Below are 18,376 nucleotides of genomic sequence, written 5' to 3' on the forward strand. Positions count from 1 at the left end.
TGAGCGGTGTGTGTGCGTGGGGATCAACAACAACTTCTTTTGCTGCTCAGGGGGGGGGAAACACCAAATCTGGACTAGTGGGGTATCACGGGACCAGTAAGAAGACGAACCATGAGGTGCGAACCACAATTTACTAGTTTGGGAATCTAAACATTCGTTGGGCTCGATTTGAGTAGAGTACAACATGAGGTTCACTTATTATACAAAGTCACTGCTACTGGACTTTTTGGTCACTGTTCCATATTCTCGACCTTCTCCGTGGACTCTGTGGACTCGGACTTTTCCTTCTGTCTCTCCAACCAGTTCCCAAACTCGTCCAGACGCTGTTCTTCTTCCTCATCTTCTGCGTGAATACCGCGCTCAGCCATCTCTTCCAGTGCTGCGCGTCGCTCGTTGGTTTTCTTAAATTTCTCACGTCCCTCAGACACATAGGCTTCGACGCGAGTACCACCAAAGAACCGACCATCCATGACCTTGACACATTGCCGGGCGGATTCGGGATCGGCGAACCGAACACTAACCACACCTTCAGGTTCCTTGTCATAGAGAACAACATTGGTGACTTCGCCAACCTTGGCACACTCATCACGAATATCTTCCTTAATGTCCAGGATGGCGGCAACATCCTCCTGGTCCATGAGTTAGATCAAATTGGCGAGCAGTAGAGTAAAGTAAACAACCTACCTGCAATTCCTGCAAAGTAAACATATGCTTCAAAATCACGATCTTGTCATATTTTGTTGTGGCCTCTGGAAGAGTTGAAGGGTCGTCGTCGTCCCAGTCCGCAAGTTTACTACTTCAGTTAGTATTTCACCGACAAGTGGAACCTATAGAGTACAACGCACCTGTTCAGTCTGGCCGTCCGCGCGATAATTTTCTTCTTGTCCCGCATATTCGTCTTTGGTGGCGCGTCCTGTTGGGCCTTATACGAGAAGTCGGCGGCTTGGATCTTCATGGGTCCCTGTGGTCCAGGCACACCCAGTCGGAACTCAGTCTCATCAAGCATCTGAATCGCCAGATTGACGGATTCGGGACGGAAATATACGACGAGCGCTTCACCCTTGAAATTCCCCTGGTCATCCATGTACATTTTGATTCGTGGGCGACCACTATCGATTTCCTCGGCAATGACACCGCATTTGGAGAAGACGTCTCTGATCTCATCAAGTTCGGCATCGAGGGGGATGGATGAGATGAACAACGCAGTGTTCACCCGCTGTTTCTTCGGCTTCTGAGTGCTCTCCTATAATCAATCCGCGAGATTCAGCTTCTGCTCACGCCGACCCAGGTATGCCACGCCGACTCACGTCATCTTGCTGTTTCCGCTTTCTATCGCGAGGGTGGACCTCCTCGTCCTCTACTCCATCGACCTTGTATGCTTCTTGCTGTTGACGAAGCAGCTCTTCATCGATCTGTCGGAATGAAAAGATTAGCCACGTTCAAGTCGCCCTGTTTGCGCCAATGAGGGTAGAGCGCGCGCAAGGCAGGAAGAATCCGGGACATACCGTCTGAACCCATCGCTTGAGGGCTGTATCATAAACAAACTCCTTGTCATCCTCTGTCTCCAAGATGAACTTATTATCAAGCTTTGAGAATGAAACTCGGGGGTCGCTGTCGAATTCCGAGGGGTCAAGCGGGAATGGTTGCCCGTACCCGTTCTCGGGAGCTGGTGAAGTCATTTGGAGCTCGAGAGAATGCGCAGATGGTATGTGTTTAAATGTGCGTGAGAAGAAGATTGTGTTCAAAGGTTAGGGAAGGCAAGGTGTGGTAAGTTTTTACGGGAAGCTTGAGCTTTTTGCGATTTGCGATTTGCGGAGCTTCTAAGCCAGTACCCGCATCACATGGGCCCAAAGAAGCGGATCACTGAAACCATCATTGGTCTGTTCTAGTTCTATTGTGATTCCCACTTACTTCAAAGTGAATAGATTCATGTTCTTATAGCTTTTTTCATATTGTTCATATAGAAAAGGGTATCTGCCAGAGAAAATAATAATAAAAAGACAAAAGAAGGCAATACCTCAGTATGCAAAAATGAAGAGTCTATGCTAAACCCCCGCAAAAAAAAAAGAAAATGATTAAGTAATAAAGAATGTCTATCACAAGGATTTTACGCCTTGGTGTCAACAACGGCGGCCATCTCGCCAGTCGGTGTCATGGTCCGCTTGGAGCTAGTCTCAACGCTCTCAATGCCTTGGACAATATCACGACGGACCTCGACATAGTCGTAGGCAAACTCGCCAATCTCAGCATCATCAATACCCATGATCTCATCCTCCTCGGGAGCACGAAGGCTGCATCCGGGAATGAGGTTGAGAATGAAGAGGATGATGCAGGTTCCGAAGAAAGAGTAGGCAGCACCAGACATGGAGTCCGCAAGCTGATAACCAAGCTGGATGTAGTTCTTGTTGATCCAGCCACCGGGGATGTCAGTAACACCGTCGAGGTGAGCAATGTAATCAGCGGCAAAGAGGCCGGTCAGCAGGTTGCCAACCAGACCACCAATACCGTGGACAGCAAAAATATCAAGAGCATCGTCAACTTGCAGCAGGAACTTCAGCTTGGTAGCGTAGTTGCAAGCGACAGCACCGACAACACCGAAGATGAAAGCGGCCCAAGGGGTAACGAAGCCAGAGCCGGGGGTAATAGCGACCAGACCGGCAATGACACCAGAGCAGAAGCCGACCGTGGACCACTTGCGCTCGAGACGGTAATCCAGGAGACACCAGGTCACACCACCGACCGAGGCAGCGAGGTTGGTCACGACAGCGGCCATGACAGCGCGCAGGTTAGCAGCCAAGGCGGAACCGGCATTGAAACCGAACCAACCAACCCAGAGGAAGACGGTACCGATGACAACGTGGGTGACGTTGTGAGGGCGGTAGTTGAGCTCGTGAGTACCGTGACCACGACGCTTGCCCAGCATCAGGGAGTAGGCGAGGGCAGCACAGCCGGATGAAATGTGGACGGGAGTACCACCAGCGAAGTCCAATCCACCCATCTTGTAAACCCAACCCGAAGAGTTCCATGTCCAGCAGGCAATAGGGTCGTAGATGACGGTTGTCCAGACGAACATGAAGATGATGCAGGGAAGCATGCGGCCACGCTCAGCAATGGCACCGGCAGCGAGGGCAACACTATCATAAAGGTGGGTCAGTCTTGATTTCATGAAAAGTAGATGGATGGTAAGGGGCACTCACGTAATGGCGGCGAACATGCCCTGGAAAATGCAGAAGAGGATATCGGGAACATGGGTACCTCCCACGGACGGTGCGGCCAAAACGTTTCTCAATCCAATGTTCTCGAGGTCACCGATGAATGTTCCGGCTGTGTGAGAGAAGGATAGGGAGTAACCCCAGAAGAACCACTGAAACGACACGACACCGACCGACATGATAGACAGCCATATCAGCGAAAGGGCGGACTTTCGTCGAGCGAGACCTGAGTAGAAGAAGCTAGGTAAATGAAATTAGCTTCGATCAAGACAATTGGCAAGATGGATCCATTCTTACCCAACACCAGGAATCATAAGCAAAACCAACGCAGAGGATGTAATAATCCACGCAATATCACCAGCCTAAAACATCTGTTAGCCATTGTAGAGGTTATCGTTTTCATCATTATACATACATCGTAGTAGATATTCAAGTCCTCTGTCAACGAGTCACCACCAGTTGCGATGGTGCCATTGTATGTCACGGGGTATGAAGACATGGTGAAACCTGAGTCGAGGAGGTATCACAAAGCCCTATAGAGATTGACTCGAACCCTCTTGGGAGAGATGAGTTCGAAAGTCTATCAAGGGAATGGATGGATAGAGGGATTTAAAAAACCCAAGGTAAGCTGGAAATGAGGTAGAAAAATGATAGATCATGCAGGGGACATTGCTAATAATTTAAATAGTGAGACGCAATGTCCCGAGTCATCAAACGGGGGGACTTTCTCCACCATCGGACGCTAGAAAGCCAAGAACCCCGATCTTAGTTCTGATAGTGGGAACCAAATGGTCATGGTAATTGCTACAGTATGGGTTTATCCAATCTAATTCGGATGGTAAGGCCAAGACAAGGCCCCATTTCGCCATGTTCGGGCTTTCCATGGTCCCCAACCGGGGGATTACGGACCCAGTCAACGCCCCATACTTTGCCCCCCATAGACCCTATCATGATCTAGAACACAATAATGAACACTTCCTTCAAATACACCGATCGATATGCACAACTAGGATTACCCTCGATCGTCATGAAACTCGCCGACAACACGTTACAAAGACAACTTTTCTAATTATTGCGGAACCCCGGCCCGCGGGCAACCTGAAAGTCAGTTTTTTCCCGTCAGCCTGCATGAACTGATAAGCAGGCTTTGTAAGGAACAGAGATTGATACGGAATGGTTGACAGAAGGAGGCGAATAATGAGAATTCATCCACAATCCCGGTCTGGACAGAATATCACTGGCTGTAGATATGAGCTTGATAGCCTCCACCAATCAGATTCCGTTGCTTATCTACGCCATCAACCGCCATTAACTTCCGCTCCATGTTGGGCGCCTACTGCGCAACCACGTTTTTCAATTCTGATGGCATTTAATTCATTGGATAATTTAAGATTCTTCTCTATTCGTTCTTTTTTTCCCTTTCCATTTCTCCACTCAAATCAAATGTAATGTTGACATAAACCAAATTCATAAAACTATGGTTAACACATTTGACTCTTATCAGACCCAGTATTGAACAACCAATCAGCATCGGTTTAATCTAAGTTAATCATAGCCTTATCGCCACGCTCAACCGCTCAACCGCTCAAGCTAATATGTCTCGTATTTCCTTCGAGACCCTCTAGTTTCAATGTAATATCGGTCAAGACTCCTCTTACGGCATCATTGCATGATTGAAAGGTGCCAAGCGAAGTCCGAGTACTTCCTATCATCTATGAATGAGTGACTCGTGAACCATTTCCTACTGCTTGCAGGGACATCAGATCTGAAGCTTGAAAAAGCTCAGCTTCTATGGGCAACTGATCATCTGGCCTCCTCGCATGGACTTTCAGGTTTCTAGAATATTTAGTCTTCGCGTATTTTCCTGGCAACACTGCGCCCACCGCAGGTACGCCCTAGGAGAGGGAGAGTTAGGACGGACGCATGGGGCGGGATATGCTCTCTATGCCACGCGGTCTGGGGGTGCCAAGCCAAGATAAGCCTCCTGTCATTCATTGGATGGGGCTTTCTCGCCCCGGCATCCCGAGATTCTTGGCAAGCCCCAGGTGCCCGGAGAAATATCCCAAGATTCAGTCATTATCAACGTATAACACCATTTATTATACTATTGACCCCTCTCGTAATTTCTCATGGATCTCATGTATTACACTCAGGTGATCTAGATACGCTATAGGCCCAGAATTTGACCATTTGATTCTGAGGCCTAGACCAGATCCAAAGTGAAGATGTTCTTGAGGGCCTGGACTTGATCTTGAATGCCTGGAGTTGCCATATAATCCGTACTTGGCATTGAAGATTTTCTGTGGATCCTATGATCGACGACATCTAAAGCTTTGAGGCCATGGTGATCTGCACGTAGATCGTACATAGTGAATCTATACAAAAGCAATCATAAACTAGTTAGTTACTTTCAGGGGCTCTGTCCCCGTACTATAAGCGATGGAGAGTGTATGTTTTTACTATTAATTTTCTTTGAACTGAACATGTATCTGCATGCACGTATTGCATAATGGGAGAATTAGCAAGGAATATAACTAAAATTAAACATTTGAAGGATTGACTTTTGATTCATCTTCAAGTGCTGTGAACGCTTTCCAGCATTTACACGGGACAGCAACTGCTTTCACTCCCCTTGGGACCGACGCTCACCACTTCCAACGTCTCCAGATATCCCATAGAGAACTGCTTCTGGTTTGGATATACATATTTGTTCAAATATTATTCTCAATTTCCCGTCCTTGGTCATCATTCCATAGTCTGATGTGTAGAAATCAACATGTCATTAATCAACCTGCCTCAAGCGCATCTCAATAAAATGATACGGGGAGTCGATAAAATCTTCTGCCTCATCTCCAACACGCTTCTTATTATATACTCGATCGTCTTTACCACCCCGACTATTCCAATCGGCCAGACACAATCATACTGAAGCGACAGCAACGTGGGGCATTCCGCTTTCCCCACGCCACCTGAGCCTCTTCCGGATCCAAAGCCCGTCAGAAAACTCAGATGCTGTCTCGAAAGTCTACGTAGTCAATAACCAAGCCGCCGGTTAGAGGTCAGGTGAACCTTACCTTCAATGATGCGGTGGCTATATATAGCATGGAAATCTTCTTATTACATATGTAGAACTATCCACATGTGCACACCTGCTACACGTATCCACGCCTCTTGGGCTTATTTGAGACAGCATGTGCGTATACATATATATGGATATATATCCGAAGCGTTCACGGTTGCTTGGTCCTACTTAGTGGATACTATGTGTAGGGAGCAAAAATGGCAAGATATATCTAAGATCCTTGAGTTTCAACTTTGGAAGCGGAAACCTCCGTACCCAGATAGTACAAAGTACATGATAATTTATAAATAGTTAAATTACGACTTCACCGTACATACATACCAATTACCCTTCAAATGTTGGGCATACATATTTAGTCAGCTTATTCACGGACCCTCGAGGGTTTGCGTTGTGCTACCCTTGAGCCTGGAATAAATCAATCTAGATGCCTAATTTGATATGTGTAAGGTTAAGTAGAGGCTCATTGTCACCATATCCTTGTAGACTAGTGCGTGTTCGCAGCTCTAGGCAATATGATTAGCACACATGACTGGGGTTAGGGATACTTGTTTAATTTATTTGATACAAAGCTTGCCGTTCATTGCCGCCACGTATGTGAAACTCAGTCATACGCAGCTAGAAATGGTAAAGACAAGGGTCGATCTGGTCATCTGCAGCTGAGATGGTAAAAAACCAGTTGACAGTATATGAAAAAAACGGGGAAAGTTACCCGGAATGTGACCCCATTGGCTCGGCCCCGCCACGCACCGCCACATCCGCCACACACGCCCCTATCACCAGCCTCTCAAGCTTCATTCTATCGCACGACCTTTCATGCATCACGCTAACTCCATCATGGAGCACCCTGACATTGCCAGCCAGGACTCTGATGGCTCGGGCTCCTCGGATGAGTTCCCCTCTCAATATCCTTTGAGGGAGAACTCATCCTTCGTGGAAGTGTTTGATCCGCAAGTCCAGACACCTGCCACCACCATCGGCTCATCCCCTCCATCAGCCCATTCTCCGAATCTAACATCCTCATGGTCGAGTACACCGACAATACGTCCACGTGGGGCTAGTATTGGAGCATCTGTCGCCCTCGAGAAGCCTGATGGCCTAGCGATGCCTGGAGATCTGCGAGCGCAGCGTCCTTCCGCCCCCGCGAGAACCCCCTCCAACACCTATGCTCCTCAGCGAAAACCTCCACAATATATCAGTCTGCAACAGACTGAACGGACTCGTTCCTCATCGGCAAAGCGAGGAACCCGACGCGACCCGAATGCTCAATATCGCGCCCAAGAAAAGGCCTATGTACAGCGGATCCGCGCCAACCCGCAGGCCTGGTACCATCACTTCGACGACGCACAGTCGAACAACATGATGCTTGGAGATGCTGACCTGGAAGAGCCTTCCCCTCATCCGAGGTACCCTTTGAAGACGATTCCTACGACCCCGATACGCAATTATTTCTCCCCCACGATAATATGCCCACAGCGGAAGAACTGCGCAACCCCAAAAACCAAGAGCGGCTCGAATGGCATTCTATGTTGGCATCGGTCTTGAAAGGAGATGTGGTCAAGCAAGAGAAACAGCGGTTACTGGGATCAACAGAATCGAACCGATCGGCGGCTTTGAGTCAGGCTATTTGGATCGGTGTCAAGGCGCGGACGTGTGGGCGGAGCGTCGCTCTCCAGCAAAAGCTTATCGAAGATAACCGCCGCAAGTTAGGACCGGTCATTGAGGATATCATCAACTTTCAAATCAAAGGTGAAACTGAAATCGGAAGAACACCGAGGCAGCAAGTAGAAGATGTTGTGGAGAAAATCGAGCGCTGCGAGGAGCTGTACTCCACCCGCAAAGATATGGAAGTTGCCAATCCCCGCACAGCCTCCGAGGAATTCTATTCAAGCCACGAGGCGATATTTGCCTGGCACAACATCACCGCTCTCATCAATACAGAACTAGCCGTGCTGCAAAATTGGGTCGGCAACGATGCCCTTGACTTCAGCCAGCCCAGACTCAAGTCATACGGCAGCGATATGCCTGATGACACCTCCTTCCTGGATCGTATCATGAAGGAAGACGGTCTGAAGACACTTCAAGGCGATCATAGCATGCTCCAAGGCATTGGCGAGGTCATCCAGAAAGCCAAGAACACCCTGATCGAGAATTCACAGGCTTTTGCGGCACGCCATCTTCCGCCTTACATCGAAGAACTTCTCACTTTAATCAACTTTCCTTCACGCTTGATTCAAGAAATTATTCGTGTTCGCCTGTCCTACGCGAAGACTATGAAAGACCCAGCTCAGCAATCACCGATCTTGGTGGATCAAATGATTTCGCAATTCCAGATTTTGATGAGAGTCGCCGTTGAGATTAAGCAACGCTATCTCGCCATCTCAATGCCTCAATCTGGTTGGGACCTCCCACCTTGCGTCGACGAAAATTTTGACACGGTAGTTCTCGATGCTATGAAGTACTATTTCCGTCTGCTGAATTGGAAACTCAATGCCAATAAGAACACTTTCAAAGAAGCCGAAATTCTGGAGCAGGAGTGGGAGTACTCTTATGATCTTGGTCGACAGCTTGAAAAAGGTGACATTGAGGTGGCCGAGCAGTTCAGTGCTTTGACCGCCAAGTCGCTCCAACGACTTATGATACACTTTGAGCGAGAGCTTGTGCCACGACATAATGAAAATGTTATAGACATGGACAAGCGCTACAAAAGTATCTTGGATTCCACGCGTATCCGTCAACGAAAGCTTTACCGGTTCTCCAGATTTTTGTGCCAGCTGTTCGAAAATGCCACTGAGTACAACATTACGGCTGATATCGCCTACGAGTTCTTTGAGGCATTGCTTATTTCCGATCACTTTCTCGTCACCTCACCCAACTCTGTTGGTCAAAAGGGTGTCTACTTGATTGCACATCATTCATTATGGAATCGTCCGGCTGAAATCCAGGGCATTCTCGCTACATCCTTCCGAGAAGATGATGTTAAAAACACCACTGCGATACCATATATATTGGTCATTCGCCCAGAGAAACCACTGGGCTGGGCAGGAAAAGAGATGCAGATTGACATTCTGGAGCAACCCACTGATGTCCGTCTCGGTAAGCTTCGACTGGTTGTCGAGGGCTTGCAGGAGCGACTGCAGAATGCCAGAATGGAGTTGACGCACCTTACCGGTATACAATTGGACATGGCGATTGAGCAGCGCGCAAACCTTGGGCGTGTCAATGTGGAATTAAACAAGATCAAGAAGATCTCTTTCAAGCTCTCTATGGCAATCATGGACAGTGTGGCTGTGATCAAAAACCAATTGCGAGAGAAGACATGGGAGAACAACGACCTGGTTCAGGCTTGTTATGCTTTCGCAACCGAGTTCGGAAAGCGATCTTCCAGCTACGTGGACGCTAACAGGCGCGCTATGAACAGTGCTAGGCTGGTGGAACTATCTCTCGATTGGGTCTCATTCATCTGTGATGATTGTGATGCTGCCGACAGGAAAACGTTTAAATGGGCTGTTGCTGCACTTGAATACGCAATGGCCATCACATCTAGCCGTCATCTTCTCTCTTTGGACGAAGAACAGTTTGCTCGTCTCCGACTGAAGGTGGCAGGTTGTATGTCTCTTCTTATATCTCATTTCGATATCATGGGTGCTCGATCCTCTCTCGCGGCCCAGGCAGAAAAACAGCGGATGGAGGAGCGGACTGGTGCCAGAATGGGCAGCGCTAGCCGTATTCTGAGCGATCAAGAAGCATCCAAGCTGGTCCGTGAACAATGGGCTACTCGCTTGAGCGAGATTGAAGAGCGCAGAGTCGAGGAATCTGCTAAGCGCCGGGCCTTGGGAAGAGTCCTGGAAGGATCTAACGAGGCGGACCGATCTCTTACCGTGCTGTCATCGTCTGCCACCAACGTCACCCTGCGTTGGCAACAAGGCCAGTTTATCGGTGGCGGTACCTTTGGGTCTGTCTACGTTGCTATCAATCTGGACAGCAATTATTTGATGGCAGTCAAGGAGATCCGCTTGCAGGATCCTCAGCTGATCCCTAAGATCGCGCAACAAATTCGCGATGAGATGGGTGTGCTTGAAGTGCTGGATCACCCGAACATCGTGTCTTACCACGGCATCGAAGTTCATCGTGACAAGGTTTACATCTTCATGGAGTATTGCTCGGGCGGTTCGCTTGCCAGCTTGCTGGAGCATGGTCGGGTTGAGGATGAAACCGTGATCATGGTATATGCCCTTCAACTCTTGGAGGGTCTGGCCTATCTACATCAGGCAGGAATTGTTCATCGGGACATCAAACCCGAGAACATCTTACTGGACCACAATGGTATTATCAAATACGTAGATTTTGGTGCTGCAAAGATTATTGCTCGATCAGGCCGCACAGTGGCTCCCGCAGACGGGCCAAACGGTAACAAGGAGCCTCTCATTGGGAAGGATCCACAGATTACGAACCAACGCAAGAACCAAAAGACAACCACCGGTACCCCGATGTACATGTCGCCGGAGGTGATCCGTGGCGACTCGGCTAACCGCCAAAGTGCCGTGGACATCTGGTCCTTGGGTTGTGTGATCCTTGAAATGGCCACCGGCCGCCGACCATGGTCTACTCTCGACAATGAGTGGGCAATTATGTACAACATTGCCCAAGGCAACCAGCCTGACCTCCCAGGTCCTGATCAGCTGAGCGAGATGGGCCTTGATTTCCTTCAACGCTGCTTCGAATGCGATCCTCTTCGCCGAATCACTGCTGCTGAACTACTTCAGCATGAATGGATAGTCTCGATCCGTCAACAGGTGGTGCTTGAGCCGTCTACCCCTAGCAGTGAGGCTGGAGGTAGCTACACCAGCTCCAGCTCCAACAGTCGGCAGAACTCGTCATACGGGTACTCATGATTTTCCTTCTCTCAATTCGCCAGTACTTGCATTCATGTCCCATGGCTCTTAATTTTCTCCGTGGGGGTTAAACATCGTGTTTAATCCCCTGAACGCCTCGACTTCAGCCTCAAACGACAACGCATGTGATACCCCATGTCTATTGTTTTCTCACGACCCTTCATCCACATTCTTATCATATCTGCTTTTCAAATCAATAACGTTTCGGCATGCATATACGAGGTCGGATCTACTTTTCATTTTTGGTTTTTATCTTGGTGTTGGCATTGGTTTGATCTGTGCATGAACAGCGACTATATCACCTATTAGGACCTAGTAACAGCATGCATACACACAGTTGAATTCGAATTATTACACTTGCTTTGAAACTTTCTTGCCCCTTAGCATCAACTTTGTCGACGTAACACATGCCACCTAAATATACTACATAGGGCGACTTCTTAAGAATAGAAAGATAGGTTTTATCCGACACGTCATCCAGCTCCGCCAGTTCGATGTAGGTCTACTGTCGTCCTGCGATGACAGCAGATGTCTCACCCAATCATTAATTTCAAAATCACCAGGCGAAGAAACTATCTACTACCTACAGATCTACATCTCATCTCGACTGTGGAACAAGATGAATTTAGGTGAGGCAGAGAAAGTTCCTGGAATTCGGAATTGAGCTTCGTCAAGAAACCGTAGCTCATGAACTGCACAATGAAATCCATATCCCAAGCAATAAGAATAAATGGCGAGATGTTAAAAGATGTAGAAGGAAGAGACTGTCCTCGAAGAAAAAGACCTGGTTCGCCGAGGGTGATAAAACGCCAGTCATAGTCGTGAGGCATGAGATGAGATACAATTTGGCGGGTCCGAGTGCCAGGCTGTTGACCAACGGGGTATAAGTGTCGAAATTTTCGAACGTCCATAAAATCGGGGTGGGGTTTGATAAATGTGAAGAGTAGGAGGCGGATTGTCGAGAGAAACGAAGAGATGCAAAACTGTTCGTAGATGATGCGAGTCTTACGGTACCAAGGAAGCGCTGCTTAGCCGTGGTAAACCGAAAGAGGGGAGATGGAGAGAGAGAGAAAGAGATAAAGAGAGAGAGGGAGGGAGAGAGAGAGAAAGAGAGAAAGAAGGAGAGAGAGGGGGGAAGGAAGGTAGCCAGCGCCAGCAGCAAGCTTGACGCTTATCGGAACTCGACTGCTGGGGCGCATCCCCGATCCTCGACATGCTTGAGCTCAAGTTGTTGAAACCTAGAAAAGTCAGTCAGGAAGGCAAATCAATATAGATGCGTATAGACTGGACATACCGTTCGCTCTTCGCATGGAAGTAAACACCGCTCACAGATCCCTCTACTTGATTGAAGCAGATGTAGTAAAACCCTTCAAAGCTTGCGCCGGAGATCGTTCGTACCCGGTGATCAGGGACAAGGAAGTACTCCTTCCATCTCATGAACACATGCTCCCGCTGTGCAAAGTTGCGGTATGTAAAATCGGTCCGCTTCGCTTGTTTGGCGAGCGGTTTCCAAGCGGGAAATCGAGACCAGTGATGTACGTCTGTTTTTTCATTGGCGCCCCATTCTTCATTACGGGTCACAAAAGTATGTTTTGTGCCAATAATCTCGCCTTCAAAAAACGTGGTCAGGGTTGGATGGTCCTCAGTGAGGCCTTGGATGCGTAGGTAACCGCACAGGTAAGATTCGGCCATGTCCACGTGCTTAATTTCAACATCAACATTATACACCTGGCGGTCTGACTGCTGGGTGCCGACGAATCTACTTCCAGAACGAAGAAATGACGAGGAATGATTCGGCAACAGCTGCAGGTAGGGTTGACGTTAGTCAATTGCGGTCAGTACGATATTGGGGGGAAACATACCCGAACGTTTGAAAATTCATAACGCATTAGCGACGAGTTAGAAGTAACGGGCGACTGGCTACGAGAGCACGACTCCATCGGCGAGGTAGATCTAGGTGGTCTAGTATCTTCATCCGGGGCTATCTTCCTCTCCACTCTGAGCGGGTCGGTCGCCAAGAGAGTTGTGCCATCGTCAGAGCGACTCAGTACGGACGGTGCAGTGGCGCTGGCAGGTGAGAGCACATCTTCCAAGACATCGCGCGTGTTTAGGTCATCGGACTCGTCTTCCCAGGCGGAGATTCGATCGACCTCCGGGGGACAGGTGCGGGTGGAGATCACCTCGGCGATCGAAGTCGGGTTGTCACTCGGGGTTGGCATTGGGGGTGTAGTGATCAGGAACAGGGAGTAGACATCGGATCGTAAGCGCGCTTGAAACAGAAAGTCCAAAAAAAAAACAATGTTGAGTGAATCAGGAGGGAGAAATGAAGGGGAAGAATGGATGATCTTTAAAGGCTTTTACCCGGGGGGCGGACCATCTGTGATGGGGTCATGCGAGCGCATAGCGCGGGGGAGGCGTTTTTATTAGCCTAAGGCACCAAATTTACGTCAGGTACAACAAGACTCGGAATTATGAAAGTTGTTAACTTGAGTCCTGGATGAAGCACTTGAGTTATATTATTTTGTTCTCATACCGGGTGGAACCCTTATTCTCATAAAACGCCTATCATAAATCAAGAAACATTTGAGCCCCGATATTCCCACTTTCTCCAACATATGCTAGCTTAGATGGGCTTGATCTATATCATGAGTCAGCATCGTCACAAATGAACCACCAGCCCTATTTCATACCTTGAAGTGGAGCGAAATGAGCGAAAAGATCAACGCCTTCAGGTCCTGGACAAGGTAATAGAATACCCGCAGTCCTTCAGGGTCAGCCGACTCCGTCACATCCACCAATGAGCCGATTTTCGCGGTCTATCACATACGTCAGAGAGAGGGAATCTATTTCAAAACCATTCAAGTCACTCTTACCTCAAATGAGATGTGCTCACTGCCTAGTCGGATCTCCAGCTCTTGGCGTCCATCCTTGTTCTTCTGCGGCCACTTGGAGTCGTCCTCCCTAGAGGAGGTCAACATTGCACGCAAGATTTGCTTGTCCATACATACTTCATGATCTCGCTTTCCTTGATAATGCGCCTGATCTCTGCGATCATGGCTGAGCTCACACACACTGTAGTCCGTCAGGTTATCAGCGCATCCCCGGCGTTTGGTCCCGCAACTTACTCTCTTTGCGGATGAGGGAGTCATTGCGGTAGTTGGAGTTGTTCGCATATCGGACAGCGGCGCTGTTACCATCGGAAAGGGTACGGAAATCGAATTCTGAAACAAAGTCAGCCCATTGATACGCTTCGGAGAGGAGAGGGAACCCACCTAGAAACTCATGCCCGAACCGCCCAGAGTGACCTGAGCTGCGGAGCCGTCAGCAACGCAGGGTAACCTGGGCTCACATCGTCTGATTTCTTACTAGTAACGCAGGTAAAAAGTCTCGTTTGTCGACATTGTGCTGGTAGAGCTGTCGATTGAAGAAGGTGTAGCAATAATTAAGAGCAGTCAAAGGCGGAAGAACGTGGTCGGGCTTAGTCATCCACACAGACGGGGCAAAAGGGACAGGTTGATGCTTCCCCCCCATCGCGCATCTACATGATTTGATGATTTCCAGGTTGGCGACGGGTGTTGGACTTACTCTAATTGCGCGTCTCTGACATCTTCTTGATCTTCTTTCTCTGGGAGTCTCTCCTTATTGTACGTTTTTCCCGCATCGAGGCAGTAAACTGCTAGGTGTCCGTACCCAAAACATTCCCCCCGAACTGACAACTTGCCAGCTCTCCTTTGTCCAGTCGCCTCAATCCGCTGCCCACGATGGCGTCCTACCTCGAAAATGCCTACAGTCTCATTCATATGGACAACACAGCCGACCAGCCTACTTTGCAGGAGCTGCGGTTGCAGTTGGAAAAGGGCAATGATGAGACCAAGTTGGAGACCATGCGGACAATCATCACGATCCTCCTGAACGGAAACCCGATGCCGGATCTCCTGATGCATATTATTCGTTTTGTTATGCCTTCGAAGAGCAAGCCATTGAAGAAGCTGTTGTATTTCTACTATGAGATCTGCCCCAAGCACGACTCGACTGGCAAGCTGAAGCAGGAGATGATCTTGGTTTGGTAAGGATGCTTCTTGGCCCCTGCGCTCTGATGGACTAACATATTCCAGCAATGGCATTCGTAATGACCTGCAACACTCCAACGAATATATCCGAGGAAACACTCTCCGCTTCCTGTGCAAACTTCGCGAACCCGAACTCATTGAGCCCCTCCTGTCCTCGGCCCGCTCGTGTCTGGAACACCGCCATGCCTACGTCCGAAAGAACGCCGCCTGGGCAGTGGCCTCGATTTTCCAGCACTCCGAGTCTCTCATCCCCGACGCCCCCGAACTCCTCCAAACCTTCCTTGAATCGGAGACCGACAGCACCTGCAAGCGTAATGCCTTTGCGGCCCTTATGTCTATCAGCCACCAGAAGGCGCTGGAGTACCTTGGGACGACCTTCGATACCATTCCCAACACTGATGAGTTGCTCCAGCTGGCGGAGCTTGAATTCCTGCGCAAGGATGCGGTCCAGAACCCTCAGAACAAGGTGGGTCCATTAACCAACGGGACCAAATTAAGATACTAACGGACGCCTAGTCGCGTTATCTCAAACTAATGCTTGAGCTCCTCGATGCCCCAACAAGCACTGTGGTCTACGAGGCTGCTACTTCTCTTACCGCCCTGACAAGCAACCCAGTCGCCGTGAAAGCCTCCGCCGCCAAGTTGATTGAACTCGCCATTAAGGAGGCCGACAACAACGTCAAGCTTATTGTGCTGGATCGCGTGGATCAGCTGCGTTCTCGCAATGAGGGTGTGCTGGAGGATTTGACTATGGAGATTCTGCGCGTCCTCTCCAGCCCTGATATTGATGTCCGGAGAAAGGCCCTGGGCATTGCATTGGAGATGGTTTCGAGCAAGAATGTTGAAGAGATCGTTATGCTGCTTAAGAAAGAGCTCGCTAAGACCGTGGATGAACAATATGAACAGGTATGTCGCATTTTGGGTTCGATTTGCATCGGGATCTAACATTACGCAGAACAACGAATACCGCCAGCTCCTCGTTCAATCAATACACACTTGTGCTATCAAGTTTTCTGAGATCGCTGCTAGCGTGGTTGATCTGCTTATGGACTTCATTGCAGACTTTAACAACAACTCAGCCGTGGACGTCATCTCATTTGTTAAGGAGGTTGTTGAGAAGTTCCCCGACCTGCGTGGGGCTATTGTGGATCGCCTGGTATCAACCCTGAGTGAGGTCCGGGCCGGTAAGGTCTATCGCGGTGTTCTTTGGGTCGTTGGAGAATACTCTCTGGAGGAGAAGGATATTCGCGGAGCCTGGAAGAAGATTCGCGCCAGTCTTGGTGAGATCCCGATCTTGGCTTCCGAGCAACGTCTGCTCGATGAGGTCCCCGAGGACAATGCGCTGCTTCTCCAAGAACAGACCAACGGCCAGGCTAAGACTGCTCCCACTGGCTCCCGCAAGGTGTTGGCAGATGGCACATACGCTACCGAAAGTGCTCTTACTAGCCAGTCTGCGGCCGCTGCTCGCCTCGAGGCTGTGAAGGCCGCACAGAAGCCTCCGCTGCGTCAACTCATCTTGGATGGCGACTACTACCTCTCCACAGTCCTTTCGTCTACACTTACCAAGCTGGTGATGCGTCACTCGGAGGTCTCTCAGGATAGTGCTCGCACTAATGCCCTTCGTGCCGAGGCCATGCTGATTATGATTTCCATTCTGCGCGTTGGTCAGTCCCATTTCGTCAAGGCTCCTATTGATGAGGATTCTGTTGACCGTATCATGACCTGTGTCCGTTCTCTGGCCGAATTTTCCGAGAAGAAGGATCTCGAGGCTATCTTCTTGGAGGATACTCGCAAGGCATTCCGCGCCATGGTTCAGATTGAGGACAAGAAGCGAGCCGCGAAGGAGGCTGTCGAGAAGGCTAAGACTGCCGTCCAGGTTGACGATTCCATTCCCATCAGACAATTCACCAAGAAAAACACTGTCGAGGGAGCTGAGGATATTGAGCTGGATCTCGTCAAGGCTACTGGTGGCGATTCTGTTGTTGAGAATGTTTCATCCAAGTTGAGCCGGGTGGTGCAGCTGACTGGTTTCTCCGACTCAGTCTATGCTGAGGCCTACGTGACTGTTCATCAGTTTGATATCGTTCTGGACGTTCTGTTGGTCAACCAGACTACCGAGACTCTGCAGAACCTGTCCGTTGAATTCGCCACTCTGGGTGATCTCAAGGTTGTCGAGCGCCCCTCCACGCACAACCTGGGACCTCGGGACTTCTTGAACGTCCAGGCGACGGTGAAGGTATCTTCCACTGACACTGGTGTGATCTTCGGTAACATCATCTACGACGGAGCCAGCTCCACTGAGACCCATGTGGTCATTCTCAACGACATCCACGCCGATATCATGGACTACATCCAGCCCGCCCACTGCACCGAAACCCAGTTCCGCACCATGTGGACCGAATTCGAGTGGGAGAACAAGGTCAACATCAACTCCAAAGCCAAGACCCTGCGGGAATTCCTGAAGCAACTGATGGAGAGCACCAACATGGCTTGCTTGACCCCCGATGCTTCTCTGAAGGGTGATTGCCGGTTCTTGTCTGCCAACCTCTACGCCAGGAGCGTATTCGGTATGTTACTCTCTCCCTCTTTACAATGTCCGATAACTAACAGTACTAGGTGAGGATGCTTTGGCCAATCTGAGCATTGAAAAGGAAGGTGACGATGGACCGATTACCGGCTTTGTTCGTATCAGAAGTCGCTCGCAGGGCCTGGCCCTGAGTCTGGGATCCTTGAAGGGTCTCAAGGCTGCGGCGGCATGAGTAGATTTTTGATATTCCGTTTTTCATTGTTTCCAGCGGGTTGCAGTATATGTCTTCCTATTTTAACTTGTTTTCCTTTATTTTTGATTTCCTTTCTCCCTTCTCCAAGGCAAATTTGGGGTCATATCAGGGTGTCGAAAAATAGATAATGATTGACTGTGCATATAAACTGTATCAGTAGACAGTACTACCTGGGTAGATGTTCCATGCTACGACATCGTATTTGATACAATTGCTTGGATAGAATGAGAGCTCGGTAGACAAAGCAAGTTGTATAGATTCACGCAAAAGAAAGCGAGCAACCTTGGAAGTCCTGCCAGCAGTCCTCCCTAGCTCTCATAACACTAAATTGAAAGAAGAA

General features: G+C 49.2%; 6 protein-coding genes across 6 annotated transcripts; 2 read left to right on the plus strand and 4 right to left on the minus strand.

The window, feature by feature from the left end:
- Window positions 1–230: 230 nt before the first annotated feature.
- Window positions 231–1,679, minus strand: N7520_010075 (U2 snRNP complex subunit CUS2; the record flags this gene model as incomplete). Its single annotated transcript, XM_057144009.1, has 5 exons — window positions 231–629; window positions 685–793; window positions 846–1,243; window positions 1,308–1,412; window positions 1,506–1,679. The coding sequence occupies 5 exons, from the start codon at window positions 1,677–1,679 to the stop codon at window positions 231–233; spliced, it is 1,185 nt and encodes a 394-aa protein (XP_056993297.1).
- Window positions 1,680–2,107: 428 nt separating this feature from the next.
- N7520_010076 (ammonium permease MEP2) lies at window positions 2,108–3,711 on the minus strand (the record flags this gene model as incomplete). The annotated part of the gene is made up of 4 exons (XM_057144010.1): window positions 2,108–3,134; window positions 3,198–3,452; window positions 3,510–3,574; window positions 3,628–3,711. The coding sequence occupies 4 exons, from the start codon at window positions 3,709–3,711 to the stop codon at window positions 2,108–2,110; spliced, it is 1,431 nt and encodes a 476-aa protein (XP_056993298.1).
- Window positions 3,712–7,128: 3,417 nt separating this feature from the next.
- On the plus strand, window positions 7,129–11,186 carry sskB (uncharacterized protein; the record flags this gene model as incomplete). The annotated part of the gene is made up of 2 exons (XM_057144011.1): window positions 7,129–7,640; window positions 7,679–11,186. 2 exons carry the CDS (start codon window positions 7,129–7,131, stop codon window positions 11,184–11,186), a joined length of 4,020 nt encoding a protein of 1,339 aa, XP_056993299.1.
- Window positions 11,187–12,357: 1,171 nt separating this feature from the next.
- N7520_010078 (GID4/VID24 family protein) lies at window positions 12,358–13,405 on the minus strand (the record flags this gene model as incomplete). The annotated part of the gene is made up of 3 exons (XM_057144012.1): window positions 12,358–12,424; window positions 12,481–12,989; window positions 13,049–13,405. The coding sequence occupies 3 exons, from the start codon at window positions 13,403–13,405 to the stop codon at window positions 12,358–12,360; spliced, it is 933 nt and encodes a 310-aa protein (XP_056993300.1).
- A 404-nt stretch (window positions 13,406–13,809) lies between these two features.
- N7520_010079 (mago nashi family protein) lies at window positions 13,810–14,587 on the minus strand (the record flags this gene model as incomplete). The annotated part of the gene is made up of 6 exons (XM_057144013.1): window positions 13,810–13,824; window positions 13,877–14,002; window positions 14,060–14,147; window positions 14,195–14,258; window positions 14,312–14,496; window positions 14,553–14,587. 6 exons carry the CDS (start codon window positions 14,585–14,587, stop codon window positions 13,810–13,812), a joined length of 513 nt encoding a protein of 170 aa, XP_056993301.1.
- A 360-nt stretch (window positions 14,588–14,947) lies between these two features.
- Window positions 14,948–18,015, plus strand: N7520_010080 (coatomer subunit beta; the record flags this gene model as incomplete). Its single annotated transcript, XM_057144014.1, has 5 exons — window positions 14,948–15,252; window positions 15,302–15,722; window positions 15,773–16,162; window positions 16,212–17,823; window positions 17,873–18,015. 5 exons carry the CDS (start codon window positions 14,948–14,950, stop codon window positions 18,013–18,015), a joined length of 2,871 nt encoding a protein of 956 aa, XP_056993302.1.
- Between the last annotated feature and the right edge of the window lie 361 nt (window positions 18,016–18,376).

The sequence above is a fragment of the Penicillium odoratum genome (genome assembly GCF_028828045.1).
Source record: "Penicillium odoratum strain IBT 22623 chromosome Unknown utg000006l_segment0_segment0, whole genome shotgun sequence".
Classification (NCBI taxonomy): Eukaryota; Fungi; Ascomycota; class Eurotiomycetes; order Eurotiales; family Aspergillaceae; genus Penicillium; species Penicillium odoratum.